Source organism: Oncorhynchus tshawytscha, linkage group LG09 (genome assembly GCF_018296145.1).
Source record: "Oncorhynchus tshawytscha isolate Ot180627B linkage group LG09, Otsh_v2.0, whole genome shotgun sequence".
NCBI lineage: Eukaryota > Metazoa > Chordata > Actinopteri > Salmoniformes > Salmonidae > Oncorhynchus > Oncorhynchus tshawytscha.
The window spans coordinates 34,061,802-34,076,807 of record NC_056437.1 but is presented as its reverse complement, the minus strand read 5'-3'; the positions used below and the strand labels follow the sequence as shown (position 1 = coordinate 34,076,807).

Sequence of the window (15,006 nt, the reverse complement as noted above, 5' to 3'; positions counted from 1 at the left end):
TATTCTCTACCTCATTGTCTGTGTGTGTTGTGAATCAGTACTTTATACAGCCCTGTTTATAGGCTCTGAGAGGCCTGGGCATGCCAGTGATGGGCTGCTGTATGTCTCTGGAAGTGCTTGGCCAGTTGTGCGCTGGTGGGGGAGAGAGAATTGTGTTGGGGAAAGGTCACATTATTAACACTGGATGGGCTGGGATGGAGGGGTGGAAGGAAAATGGATGAAAGGATGCGGGGGGTAATAAATCAGAGAGTGGTTGGGGGATGTATGCAGTAGGATGGGGGGATTTATTCTGATGTAACATTAGCATCTGAAGTGAGACTGACTGTGTGTGTGTGTGTGTCTCTCTCTCTCTCTCTCTTTCTCTCCCTCCCTCCAGTCATCCTGAGTCCGTTTGGTCTGAACGGGACTCTGACGGGTCAGTCGTTCAAGCTGTCAGACCCTCCCACCCAGAAACTGATTGAGGAGTGGAACCAGTTCTATCCCATCAGCCCCAGCTCTAAAGACAAGGACAAGCAGGGCTCGCCATCGGAGGACAAGATGGAGGACATGGACTGGGAGGACGACTCCCTGGCCGCTGTGGAGGTCCTTGTCGGTAAGACACACTGAACAGTCTCCCCCAAAAGTCTGCTATAAGGCAGGGAAGAAAGGATGGGGCTTCAATTCCCTCAGGGATCACATACAAAAAATGTATTCAGATGTGATGACCCGGGTAGCTAACCGGGAGTGTATGTCTGTCTCTCGGTCCAGGTGGTGTGAGGATGGTGTACCCAGCCTGCCTGGTGCTGGTGCCCCAGTCTGACATCCCAGCTGTGGCCCCCCAGGGTTCCTCCCACTGCACCACCGTCTACACGGGTGGACTCCAAGTGCCTGCATCCCAACGAGACCCCGCCATCTCGTCGGTCACCCTCACGCCCCCCACATCACCCGAGGAGGCCCAGACAGGTACAATAAGCAAGCATTTACAAACCTATGGATGTTTATTTAAACGACATTCTGTATAGTATTGATTATGTAAATAAGATTTACCATATCAATTAGACAATATTAAAATGTGTCTGGAGAGTTGGTGTGACACTTGTATGTTCCCCTTATATAGTGTGTAGTGGACAAGAGGGGTCTCAAAGCTGGTTATTGTAGGACAATATATATTGTCACTTGTGTGCAGTGAGACGATTCAGAACCTCTCCCTTCCCACCTCCTCAAGTGGACTCCCAGTCGGCTCAAAAGTGGGTGAAGATGTCGTCGGCTGTGGACGGCTTCAGTGTGGACAGCACCAGTCATCACGAGGGGAAGATCCCTCGCAGGCTAGCCAGCCAGGTGGTGGAGAGGGTCTGGCAGGAGTGCAATATCAACAGAGCTCAGAACAAGTACGTCTGTCTCATACACACTCTTTCAACAAAGTCCTAGAACAAGTAAAATTGCTACCGAATCAGGGCACACGCAAACACGTGCTCACACACACTGTCAATGAGCACAGGCTTACACACAGCTGACAGGAAAGCTATATCTACACCTCATGCACATGCATTCACACACATACACGTTTACCCTATCATAGACACACTCAACAGAGCCTAGAGCAGTGATCATCAACTAGATTCAGCCGCGGGCCGATTTTTTTCTTGAGCGGATGATCAGGTGGCCGAAACATAATTACAAATCATTTGTAGACTGCAAATTGACCTCAAGAAGTCCAAACATATATAATATTTGACTAATATATTCGACTGCCGGTTGAATATGTTGGAACATATTTATAAAATGAAAATCACTTTGAGCTGATTTGCTGGTGTTTTTACAGTATTTTATGCCCAAAATAAAAATATTAAATATAATGATTATTTTTTTGCTCAGAAAACCGTGGGGTAAATTGGACCTGTGGGCCATCAGTTAAGGAATCCTGTGTGAAGGAAAATGTTATGTTTGTGCTTTTCTAATAACCAATTTGACTGAGTTCATGCAAGTGACTGATTGATCGTGCCTGGGAGGAAACCTCACTATCAGTATAAGCAATTTGGCAGTACGCCCAGAACATTGTTTTGAGAACCGAAAGGGGTGTCTCAATTTCAAGGTCTCAGCTTGGAGAGAAGAAGCCTTGTGAGGTGTTGGTCACATGCATGAACCAAACGTTAACGATGAATTAATTATGAATAATGAATAAGCTAAATCATCCAAGTATAACTTGTCTGTGTAAGCAGTATATAAGAACTAACGGGACTGCCCCGGCAGAGCTCCCGATCGACGTGTAACCATTAAGTTTGTTGGATCCTCTCCAGCTTCCTGATAATAAAGAATGATTAATTTAATATTGACTTCAGGTGTCCCTGGTGGTAATTTCCAGGACACCTGGCCTAGAGAATAAATACAGTATCTACCTCAACGTGTATACACTCAACATTTACCAAATAGGTCTGTCAAATAACAGGCACACACCACTGACATGAAATAGTTAATAAACCCTTAATGTTGACACTTGTGTGTTGTGTGTTTCTCCAGGCGTAAGTTCTCAGTGACAGCCAATGGGACCTGTGAGGAGGAGTTGATGGAGAAAGTAGGAACCTGGGACTTTGTAGAGTCAGCACAGAGGTCACACTGCAACTGCTCCAGGTGAACAATGCAGTTTGTTTGTTTGCATCTCTGGTTTGGGACCTGCGCCCTAAGCCTTCTGTAATAGGATATACTTGTAGTTTACAAGTTTGCCTTTTAAGAGAAGTTGACTCATTTTCATTGGAATCTTACTCAACAAAACAGTGTTCAACACTTCAGTCTAAAATGTGAGATGCATTTTAATGTCAATACGTACAGTACCAGTCTAAAATTTGGACACACCTACTCACTCAAGGATTTTTCTTTATTTGTACTATTTTATACATTGTAGAATAATAGTGAAGACATCAAACTATGAAATAACACACATGGAATCATGTAGAGAATGCCAAAATATGTGTAACACTGTTTTGGTTACTACATGATTCCACATGTGTTAGTTCATAGTTGTGATGTCTTCACTATTATTCTACAATGTATAAAATAGTACAAATAAAGAAAAACCCTTGAGTGAGTAGCTATGTCCAAACTTTTGATTAGTACTATGTGACATTCATCTCTATTCCTCTGTTAAGTAACAACCCTGCCAGGGTTCAAGTGGCTGCTTGTATTTTATTTTGGTGGCTCAGACAGTGCATTCTCTTGGTGGGGCTAAAGCTGTTGTTCTTCACCAGAGACAGTGCCCCCCCCCCTCCAAATGGCATCCTATTCCCTACATGGTGCACTACTCTGAACAGAGCCATGGTCCCTAGTCAAAAGTAGTGCACTATGTAGGGAATAGGGTGTCATTTGGGACACAGTTGCAGACACCCAGGGGCCAGCCTGACCTCTAGAAGGCCTGTTTAGGGAGATGTCTGCTCTAAAAAGGGAGAGAGTGTCTGTAGAGCCTAATGTTGACAAATTATCTGCTGCGTCTAGTTAATGTGTGGATGCGAGGTTGACTGTGGCCAGGCTGTTTCTGTTGGGGTTGGGGTTGGAACTCAGACAGTCCGACATTATCACAGCTCTGTGCCTGTGTGTGTGCGGGCATGTGTTCTCTCTGAAGGGAAAGGCTGCAGTCAGCATGTTCCACTGCTGTCTCCTGGCACAGACATGCACATACACAGCCGCAAAAGCACACGTCACGCTGCAGCTCGCACAGAAATAGATGCTTGACACTCTGCACTTTTATGCTGTCTCTCTGGGAGTTTGCTTTGTGTGTTTCTGCTTTAGGAGCACTTTCACAATAGATCGGGGGAGCGCCGTGCTCCGCACTGGTGGTGTTAGGGCAGGCAGTCTGTGTACAGGAGGTGAGGACAGAGCTGGGGGAAGTCTGTTATTACTGGTGGTGTTAGGGCAGGCAGTCTGTGTACAGGAGGTGAGGACAGAGCTGGGGGAAGTCTGTTATTACTGGTGGTGTTAGGGCAGGCAGACTGTGTGCAGGAGGTGAGGACAGAGCTGGGGGAAGTCTGTTATTACTGGTGGTGTTAGGGCAGGCAGACTGTGTGCAGGAGGTGAGGACAGAGCTGGGGGAAGTCTGTTATTACTGGTGGTGTTAGGGCAGGCAGGCTGTGTACAGGAGGTGAGGACAGAGCTGGGGGATGTCTGTTATTACTGGTGGTGTTAGGGCAGGCAGACTGTGTACAGGAGGTGAGGACAGAGGCAGCTGGGGGAAGTCTGTTATTACTGGTGGTGTTAGGGCAGACAGACTGTGTACAGGAGGTGAGGACAGAGCTGGGGGATGTCTGTTATTACTGGTGGTGTTAGGGCAGGCAGACTGTGTACAGGAGGTGGTGGGGGATGTCTGTTATTACTGGTGGTGTTAGGGGCAGGCTGGACAGGAGAGGTGGTGTTAGGGCTGGGGGGTGATGTGTCTGTTATTACTGGTGGTGTTAGGGCAGGCAGGCTGTGTACAGGAGGTGAGGACAGAGCTGGGGGAAGTCTGTTATTTGGTTGGAGGGAACCCATCATATGGGAGGTAACATTGAAAAGGGAGTCCCCGTGTGTGCGGCACAATGGTGTGTGTTTGTGTAAAGTCTGTTTTAACACGAGAAGCACTATTGAGGACTCAACTGGGTGGGACTTCCTATGGGTTAAGGAAAAATCACAAAATCCAGGTCATCAGGAGGGATCAGACAATTAATTATACTCATGAGCAAACATTCCATAACTGCAGATGGCAGGGAATTGCCAACCTTAGCTTCATACCTGTTCAAACAACACACTCCCGGTGGCAGTATGCACCCCTTCAGTTTGTTTACCAACTCATAGAAGTAGTAGAAGTAGAACATTGACTACTTCAAAATGGAGGTAGCCTCAATGGCGCTGCCCATGCTCGCAAAGACGCCATAATGAGACAGATACAAAGATGAGTCATCTATGTAAGTCTATGGTGTTTACCCACTCCATGTGTTGTTTTTGCTGCGACTTGCCTACTCTTTGCCTGCCGACAGTTAAGCAGTTCCATTCTTATCCTTCCAGGTAGTGGGAAGGACAATAGATCTCTCCCTCCCACCATAAAAGAGGGAGAGCTTAGCTTAGCCGTCAACATGCTGGCTGCTTCACGACAACAAGAGCTGCCTGCAGTTACCATGCTGACATACCAACGGCCAAATAACAACACCCATCCCCAGCTGACTTGACCCTGAGTAGACCCCAAGCACCCCTCCCCCACATCCACTTGTCAGTATCAGAGTCTGGCTTTGGACTTGTTGCTCCTCGGTCCCCTTACAGTGAAATGAGAGGTGAACAACACTGGTTCTAACTTAGTGGCTGGCTCTCCCCTGGCCTAGCCTGGGGAAATTGTGTGTGTGTGTCTGTGTGTGTGTGTGTGTGTGTGTGTGTGTGTGTGTGTGTGTGTGTGTGTGTGTGTGTGTGTGTGTGTGTGTGTGTGTGTGTCGTAGGGGCCGTGAGGGCCAGGGATCACCACAACACGTTCCAGTCCATTTAAACCCAACAAGAAGCAGGCCTCCCTACCACCTGGGTCATGTTCAGAAGGGTTTCACTTTGTTTTCTCCCCAATGAACTCAGCGATGGGGGAATGCTCTATTCTAGATGGTTTTGGTTAGGGAATAATAGAGTGCAGAATAATAACATCAGTTTAAGATGTTTGTAAGAGTAGCATCAGCATGACATGAGAAGTTTATTAGATTTGAGAGGGACTCATTTGTTCACTTAATTGATTCCGTGCTTTTCAATTGCTACTCGGCTCCCACAGATTCAGCTTTATTCAATTTGTTGTTGGTTATTGATTGCGCTAGATTAGTGTTGCTGCTCAACGCTGGTTATTGAGCTAATGAATGTTCACGAATACTAACAAATTATATTATTGTTAGTTTATTTATGTCTTGCATGCTTCCTCTTCCTCTGTGGCCTCCCAGGCATAAGTCTCTGAAGCAGCGAGGTGGCAGCATCCCCGGCCAGCCCCAGTCAGCAGGCCAGCCCACCCATACCCAGCCACCCACAAAGCACAAGGCTGGGGGTGACAAGCCCGAGAAGGGTGACAAGCAGACCAAGAGGCCGCAGACGCCCTTCCACCACCGCAGCACCGCCTGCGATGATGTTACCAAGGAGACGGAGGTGGTGGCGGGCCAGCGGCTAGCCATGAGGTCCCAGCAAGCGGGGGGTGGTTTCTCCGGCCTCCGCCCCTCTGACAGTGTCACCAAGCCCCCCCAGCTGCATGGCGGAGGGGTGGGTAGCGGCGGCTCTTCCTCAGAGATGACTGGTTCCCCCCAGCCCCCTCCCCTCAGCCCCCACCCCTGTGAGCGTGACCGAGGAGAGGAGACAGGAAACGGCTCTATGAAGAACCCCTCAACACCCCACAGTCAACACTTCTACCAGCCGCCCCCAGAGCCCTGCCTGGTGGGGCAGAAGGGTGGCGAGGGGGAACCCCGGAGGCTAGATGGCCTGTCCCTGCACTTCCACCACCCCCACACGTCCTACCCCTCAGAGCCCCTGGAGCCCACCATGTATGTAGGCTCTGCTGTAAACCTGGAGGAGGACGGCTCCCCTGCGCCATGGAGGTTCTTCAACCTACCCAGGAGGAAAGAGGCCGAGATACCCACGCCAACGCTGCCTGGGGACAAGCTGAGGGACAGGGAGAGAGACGAGGCCTCGGGAGGACAAGAGGTGGTTTCTGTCACAGAGTGAGTGTATCCCCCCATTCATTCATTCATTCATTCACCATTCATCCTTATCTCCCCATTGAACAGCTACTATTGCCCATAGAGGGTGCTAGATGCCCCTGACTGGTCAGGCATCCAACCCCGACTCCCACTACCCATCCACTACCGAATCATCCCTTCTGGTACACAGACAGACAGGCCCCTTTTTAAGGACTTCCAACATTCTACAAAAAAGTATTTTGAAAGAGCACAACCAGGCCTCTCCCCCCTCCCTTCCCCCTTGCCGCCCGTGCCTCAGAAATTTCTAAATGTTTGGTGGCGCTGAGCCCATACGGCACGTTACTCTTTCGCTATGTGCCCTTTTGACATCATACATCACTAATGTGCATGGCCAGCACTGCAGCACAGACTGGAGAGAGCTTATTGAACCCCCTCAACACACACACAGGGCCCCTCTATTACAACTCCCCCTTCATCCTTCCTCGCCACCCTGAACATGTGAAGGACATCCTTGAAGCCTTGATGTCAGAGCAGAGGTGTCGCTTCAGAGAGAGAGAGGGAGAGAGAGCGGGAGAGAGAGAGAGAGGGAGAGGGGAGTGGGAAAGAGAGAGAGAGAGAGGTGGACTCGAGGGAGCAGAGCGAGAGAGAGAGAAGTGGGCTCGAGGGAGCAGAGCGAGAGGGATGGAAGGGAGAGGGATGGAAGAGAGAGGGATGGAGAGAGAGGGATGGAGAGAGATGGAGAGAGAGGGATGGAGAGAGAGAGATGGAGAGAGAGGGTGAGCTGGACTAAGGGATAGAGGGAGGATGGGCCGGAGAGCAGGCAGGTAGGGTCGAGCAGTGGTGGTCTTGGGAAGTGTCTGAGGGGTTATGCATTTCAGGGATGGCTGCTGGACAGTGCTGTGAACAGGGCTAAGGACAGCAGGGCTAATCTGGTGAGGAGAAAGGGAGGGAAGGGATGAAGGGAGAGAGGGAGTAATCCTGGCGGCAGGGACATAGCTTTGAATGGATGCTAATCTCTGGCTTGGGCCACTGCGCACTGTCACCTCACATCACAGCCGAGCCGTAGAGAGGGAGGAGGGAGCGAGAGAGAGGACCTACATGAGCTGGCTCACTCCCCATTGGTCACCCCCCCGGCAGGGCTCACTGTCTGGTAACATCTGAACAACCACAACATCAACAACTAGAACACAGACACATGAAACACAATGATTCACAGAATATATTGAAGAAGAGACATGCATTGCTTTACCTCCCCACATGAATGTTGATGGATTACTATTGATAGACTGCACTCTGTGGCCTTGCCTGACCTAATAAATCTCCCCTGTCCCCATCCACACCCAGACTGATGGCCACTTCCAAGCGGCCTCTGAAGGTGTCCGAGGAGCGCGTGCAGATGTACCTCCAGCGGAGGAACCAGTACCTGGCCGCCGCCATTACCGACGACAATGACCACGAGCCTGAGGTGGATCCGTACGCCTTCGAGGACGGGGACGTCAAGTTTTCCTTCTCTGACAAGAAGGACAAGATGGGCGGCGAGCGCCAGCCCGGGAAGAAACACAAGGTAGGGCTAAAGTTACAACTTCATCAACTGGGGCGGCTGAGTCAAATCCTTTCCTCCTTTCCTCCCATCGCTGTTGCTGCAGGAAGGGTTCGGTTAAGGGTCACAAGATAAGCAATCCTGCACTGTAAATGTCTCGCTAGCTGGACTCCACTTTTTCCCACCCAAATCTACTGCGCAGGAAGCCAGCTCCAACTCACATTATCCCAGCAGAGGGATGCCAAAATAGTTTGATGCCTCTCTAATTTCCTCTCTCGTTTAGTTTAGTTTGTCTTCTCTATCTGCCCCCTCTCTCACTCTGATTCTCCTATCCTGCCATGTGGACTCAGGATGTGTTCTGAATATTGTCTCTCTCTGTTTTCAAACCTAGACCACCTGTTAGCTGTGGAAACGCCCCCAGCACTAGAGGGAGAGCAGGGGGGGAGTGTGTGGGTGTGGGAATGGGAGAGGGCTGCCTGGCAGTGGCAGCCTCCCTTTCCTGCCTGTCACCCTGTCTGCTTGTCTGTGAGGCATGGAGGAGGGGGAGGGAGGCACTGTGCTGGCCTGGGCTTAAACAGGCCAAATCAACCTGGCTTACTGAAGCGTGCATGTTTAAAATAGATTATTTTGTATTTTGTTTTATTTCACAAGGGCTGCTAAGCTTTTTTTTTCTCCCTCAAGTTAGTGTGTGTGTGTGTGTGTGTGTGTTTTTGTGGTACTGTACTGTGTGTGTGGTACTGTACTGTGTGTGTGGTACTGTACTGTGTGTGTGTGGTACTGTACTGTGTGTGTGTACTTTGTGTGTGTGGTACTGTACTGTGTGTGTGGTACTGTACTGTGTGTGTGGTACTGTACTGTGTGTGTGTGTGGTACTGTACTGTGTGTGTGTGTGTGGTACTGTACTGTGTGTGTGGTACTGTACTGTACTGTGTGTGTGTGTGTGGTACTGTACTGTGTGTGTGGTACTGTACTTGTGTGTACTGTGTGTGTGTGTGTGGTACTGTACTGTGTGTGTGGTACTGTACTGTGTGTTTGTGTGGTACTGTACTGTGTGTCTGTGGTACTGTATTGTGTGTGTGTGGTACTGTACTGTGTGTGTGGTACTGTACTGTGTGTGTGGTACTGTACTGTGTGTGTGTGTGTGTGTGTGTGTGTACTGTACTTTGTGTGTGGTACTGTACTGTGTGTTACTGTGTGTGTGTGGTACTGTACTGTGTGTCTGTGGTACTGTATGTGTGTGTGTGTGTGGTACTGTACTGTGTGTGTGGTACTGTATTGTGTGTGTGTGTGGTACTGTACTGTGTGTGTGGTACTGTACTGTGTGTGTGGTACTGTACTGTGTGTGTGTACTGTGTGTGTGTGGTACTGTACTTTGTGTGTGGTACTGTACTGTGTGTGTGGTACTGTACTGTGTGTGTGGTACTGTGTGTGTGTGTGTGGTACTGTACTGTGTGTGTGTGTGGTACTGTAATGTGTGTGTGTGTGTACTGTGTGTGTGTGTGTGTGGTACTGTACTGTGTGTGTGTGTACTGTAATGTGTGTGTGTGTAGTACTGTACTGTGTGTGTGTGTGGTACTGTACTGTGTGTGTGGTACTGTGTGTGTGGTACTGTACTGTGTGTGTGTGTGGTACTGTACTGTGTGCGTGGTATGTACTGTGCGTGTGTGTGTGGTACTGTACTGTGTGTGGTACTGTACTGTGTGTGTGGTACTGTACTGTGTGTGTGGTATTGTACTGTGTGTACTGTTACTGCTGCGCTGCTTCTGATACAGGAGGTCCCCCAGTGGCCACTATGTGCTGTGGAGCCCTTCCACAATCTGCTGAGCACTTGGACTGTGTGTGTGTGTTAGCTCAGCTACATCTTTCCCTCTTAGTCCTGCTTTACTCTGCATTGATGACGCTGCAAAGCGACGGCCTATGTTTTGGGCACTTTTATGTGTGTGTTCATGAGTGGGTGTGTGCCATAGACTCTCTTGGCATTGCCAAATTTGCTTATGTCCCATCCAGCTGAGTTGTGTGTGTGTGCAGGAGGTTGGCATGCTGTCAAAGCTCCAAACGTGTTCCAGTTGAACCACTAGAAACAATGTTCCCTCAATTTTTTTCCTGCTGAACGCAAACTTGAACATTGGGAAAATGATGTTCAATTTCCAGCATGTGTTTACTGGGAACACTGAGGCTGTACCCGCTTTAAGTTACAGTTTTAACAGGGGCCAAGTAGGCTAGGGTGGCTATTTGATCATAATGTTGGCCTACCACAGTGGTCTACCATAAATAAACAATTGAGAAAATGCATCACATAACATTTTATATGAAAATGGTGGTTCTTTCATTCAGCCTACAGTAGCAGCCAAGTACATTCCATGAGCATTTTGAAATGACATGCAGGGCTTGACATTAATCTGTTTATCCACTTATCCTTCAGACAAGGAGATGACTGAACATGTTGTGTTGTTTGATGCAAGAAACCACTTTACAAAATAAAATGTATTATTAATCAGACAAATTATGCTACCCTTTGCCTATTGGCTACTTAGCTCATTCAAGCCTGTTTCAAAATATAACACTGCCCCTTTAAGACATAAAAAAGCTATTTACCTGACTTGCTTTTCAAAGATGGCTAGAAATGCACACGTTTTGTGCTCTTGTAGGAAGCAACCACTCCTACATTGCTGACTACAAATGATCTATAACTGGGCAAATAACTCACTAACTAGCAAAGGATATGAACAACATGTGCACCCACACGTGGCTACATGCAGCTCTCGCTTTGATTTCAAAACAAGCGCATAATAATCACGACCGCTCATGCTGTAAAACAGTCCAGTTCAGAGTGAATGGTGCAAATCCATATATGGCAATGGTCTATTTACATATAGGCCTACTGCAGCTCTGATTGGTTATGGCGCACCGATCTGTGTAGAGTATGGGCCTGAGTCGTGCCTGTCAGTGCAATAGAATCCTATTCCGATGCGCTCTGCCTACAACACAATCTCTTACATAGTTAGTTCTACATACTTAAGTCTTGCATAGTTGGTTTTGTTTCGCCATGTTGCATTGAAAGTAGTTAATATTGCGTTAATTCGACCACAATTCCCAGAGTAAAGGGAAGCGTTGATAGTGTTCACTCTAGAACTGGGGGCGGCAGGTAGCCTAGTGGTTAGAGCGTTGGACTGAAAGGTTGCTACATCGAATCCCAGAGCTGACCTGGTAAAAATCTGTCGTCCTGCCCCTGAACAAGGCAGTTAACCCACTGTTCCTAGGCAGTCAACCCACTGTTCCTAGGCCGTCATTGTAAATAAGAATGTGTTCTTAACTGACTTGCCTAGTTAAATAAAGGTTAAATAAATAAAAAAGTTAAACTCTAGAAAGTTGAGTGAAATTAAATCTTGTGCTTCTCTGTGCGGGGGGATATTTCTTCTCTTCTGTGCGGCAGCCCCTGGGGAGCTGCGCACACGTGTAGCTTAGAGGGAACATTGACTAGAAACCCCTGCCTATGAAACCAAACAGCACACTCACTTAGCAGTGGAGCTGGGCATATAGTAGCAGCAGAGAAAACAGGAGAGGGAGTCTCTGGTAGAGCTGTACTGTGGGGCACCATATGAACATCACACTGACTGGCTGGTCTAAGGTCTAAACCAGTGGTTCTCAATTGGTTTTGCCTCGGGACCCAAATTCAACCAGGTTTTCTCAGGGCGACCCAATATTCACATTGTGAAAACAAGAATCACCAAAATGCAATCTGGAAAACTATTTTTAATGCTATACTGATGTATCATATACTATACTGATGTAAATGTATCCATTATATGACAAGGGAACAACATTCCCACCTTTCATTGTCACTTCTTACATTTTGCCCATATTCGTAATTTTTTTTTTTTTAATAAACTGGTTTGAGACCACAAAATCAACAAAATTATCACTGCTAATAGCTCTATATTGAAAACACTGTGATTGAAGAGAAATTGTTCAGAGATTAAATTATTTAAAATTGTAAGTTTATTATTACTTCTATACACTTTCTAACTGGTTTAAGTCGTTTAAGTTCAGACTGGAGCAAAGAATCGCTGGTCTAAACTGCGTGTTGTTCAGTGGCAGCAGGCTCCTCTACTCTGCTTTACAATGAGGTCGCCATGTCACTACAGCATCCACATTCTTTGGATTTACAGACTGAAATGGCTGTGTTTGAGAGGGCAGGATCTTGTGAATAAGTGCCTGACCCCTCAGATGAAATGGCCAGAGATGTGGAGAAAGAGAGAGAGAGGATTCTTTCATGCAAACCGTTTGGGAATAATAAGGGCAGTGTGACGCCAGGCTGGAACCCATCCATACAAACACAGGCCCCGGCGTTCCAGCCAAGCGCCAGTTATTGATAAGGGGCTAGCTGGCGTCATACGTTTTCTGTTTGCTGCTTGTGCCGTTCTCCCCCCCGTATTGCAGCAGGCCTTCAAAGGAAACAGATTAAAGGTCCTTTACACAGAGAGAGAGAGAGCCCCTGAAGCGTAATGAAATCAATGGCTACTGGAACATGCCATTCCTTCAGCCCCAACCCCTTGTGTGTGTGTGACTCTGCATGCCTGCCATGTACACGGAGGCCCCATCATAATATATGACATTTAGCTGACGCTTTTATCCAAAGTGACATACAGTCAGACATGCATACATTCTCAGAATTGGTGGCCCCAATGGGAATCAAACCCACAATCCTGGCTTTGCATGTGCCATGCTCTACAAACTGAGCCACAGAGACCCACAAGAACAGTCCTATCCCTGAGAGGTATTGACGTAGTGTAGTGGCGTTAGGGCTCCCTCCCTCCCTGGCCTAGGAGGCCATGGCATTTCTCACATACACTGGTAGCCTTGTCTGGAAATCTCATTAGTACAGTCTGTACAGAGACGTTTGTTCGTTCCCCTCTTCGCTCTATTTTTGTTAAGTCTGCCAAAAATAACCTTTTCTCAACTGAGACTGAGAGAGCAGCAACAGCTCTCATGAGCTGGAGGCACCTGTGTACTTTCTACATTTAGGCAAGAGATTCCCCTCTTGTTATGTGGTTTAGACTGTGTTTATTGTAAACATGTATTTAAAACAGTTTCATATAGACTGTATCTGCTATAGCCGTTTATCCATTATCAATATATTTTGATTGTGTTTGATCAGCTATATCCTATTGGTTTTGTTTCTTTGCATTTGTTTTGTGCACAATATTGATCTCTCTCGTCTGTCTCTCACTCACCCTTTCTCTCTCTCTCTCTCTCTCTCTCTTGGTCTGCCTCTCTCTCACTCTCTTTCTCTCTCTTGGTCTGCCTCTCTCTCACTCTCTTTCTCACTCTCTCTCTCTCTCTTGGTCTGCCTCTCTCTCACTCTCTTTCTCTCTCTCTCTCTCTTGGTCTGCCTCTCTCTCACTCTCTTTCTCTCTCTTGGTCTCTGTGTTTCTCGCTCTCCTTCTGTCTTTCTCTCTCCCTGTCTCTCAGGGGGAGGATGGAGCAGCAGGTCTGTCAGATGGTAAGGATCCTCTGTCTGTCTCTGCTGTACTGTGTAGTTCTGTGCTCTGTTAGATGACAGGGATATTACCTGGGTCCACAGCCTACCCGAGTGACAGCAGTAGCAGCCTAAGCCGGCCTTTGATGATGGTGTGAAACCATACTGTAGCTTACCACCTGTCTGTCATTTGGGCTTCTCTCAGCAACAGTAAATGCAATCAATCAGTCTGAGCCATCATACTGTGGTGTGTCTGTAGCTCCACCACATATGATTTGTAATGGTAAAGTCTTATCTAGATTCCTCAGGCATGTAGATGCATTAGTAGACTTAGTTCAGGTGTGTTTTACTGGGGGGTTATATCGCGTATATATGTGTACTAGCTATTAAATGCAATCTCAGGAATAAGCCCACATGTAATACTGACAGCCTCTGACGTCAAGGTATATTTGGGAGCTACAGGTGGGTTATCAACCTAATCCCCATGTGTGTTCCTTCTCCTTCCTCCGCCAGACGCAGCGCGGGCAGCCGCACACGCACGCACTGCCTCCACCAGTCTGATCCATGAGACAGATTTGGCTGTGTCCATCAACGACCTGGACAACCTCTTCAACTCAGACGAGGACGAACTCACGGTCAGTATGGTGTGTGTGTGTGTGTGTGTGTGTGTGTGTGTGTGTGTGTGTGTGTGTGTGTGTGTGTGTGTGTGTGTGTGTGTGTGTGTGTGTGTGTGTGAAGAGGATGAACTTGCGGTCATTGGGGCCTGCCAGCACTATAGCCTGCCCGCTGCACTAAACCACAATAAATATCCCATTAGCTAGAGTACCGCCTGGCAAGTGTGTGTGTTGGTGAGCCAGAATGTTGCGTGCATGCAGTACATCAGCGTCTATGGCTGACATGTCATCCTACAACACATTACAGTGTTATCGGCTACGTTTACACAGACACTGATTCTGATCTTTTGCCCAATTATTGGCTATATATCTGCTCTGATTTGTCAAAAACTTGTGTAAATGCGGCATAGATTCAAAAAGGCTTTCACCAACCCCCGCCCCAAAGGTGGAAATGGATGGCTTCCAAAGGACTCTGTTTTGACTTTGGCCCCCACAGAACAGAACAGTCACAGTCCAGCCCCCTCTGAGACTGTCTGGCACCAACAACACTGCAAAAGCACACTGAGGGCTGCAATGCCACCACTGGGTTACGGGCTGCCAACCGGGTTCCCCAACCGGGTTCCCCAACCCCTCACTGCAGGGGCTTTGTTGTTGTCACATCGATTTGTTGACTGTCACTGTTCTTGGGTTTCAGAAAATGTGTAATATTGATTTATGTTTTGT

The 15,006-nt window shown here is 47.8% G+C and overlaps 1 protein-coding gene across 2 annotated transcripts in view; it reads left to right on the top strand.

The window, feature by feature from the left end:
- Positions 1 to 15,006, top strand: part of med13a (mediator complex subunit 13a) — a 116,178-nt gene that overhangs the window by 79,621 nt on the left and 21,551 nt on the right. Inside the window, exons 5-12 of one of the 2 annotated variants that reach the window (XM_042326826.1) lie at positions 377 to 592; positions 748 to 942; positions 1,205 to 1,367; positions 2,497 to 2,607; positions 5,907 to 6,671; positions 7,995 to 8,214; positions 13,663 to 13,693; positions 14,183 to 14,304. In XM_042326826.1, the coding sequence (XP_042182760.1) occupies positions 377 to 592; positions 748 to 942; positions 1,205 to 1,367; positions 2,497 to 2,607; positions 5,907 to 6,671; positions 7,995 to 8,214; positions 13,663 to 13,693; positions 14,183 to 14,304 (1,823 nt within the window). Of the gene's footprint in view, positions 1 to 376; positions 593 to 747; positions 943 to 1,165; positions 1,368 to 2,496; positions 2,608 to 5,906; positions 6,672 to 7,994; positions 8,215 to 13,662; positions 13,694 to 14,182; positions 14,305 to 15,006 lie in introns of both variants that reach the window. The other variant, XM_042326825.1, reaches the window with a different exon arrangement.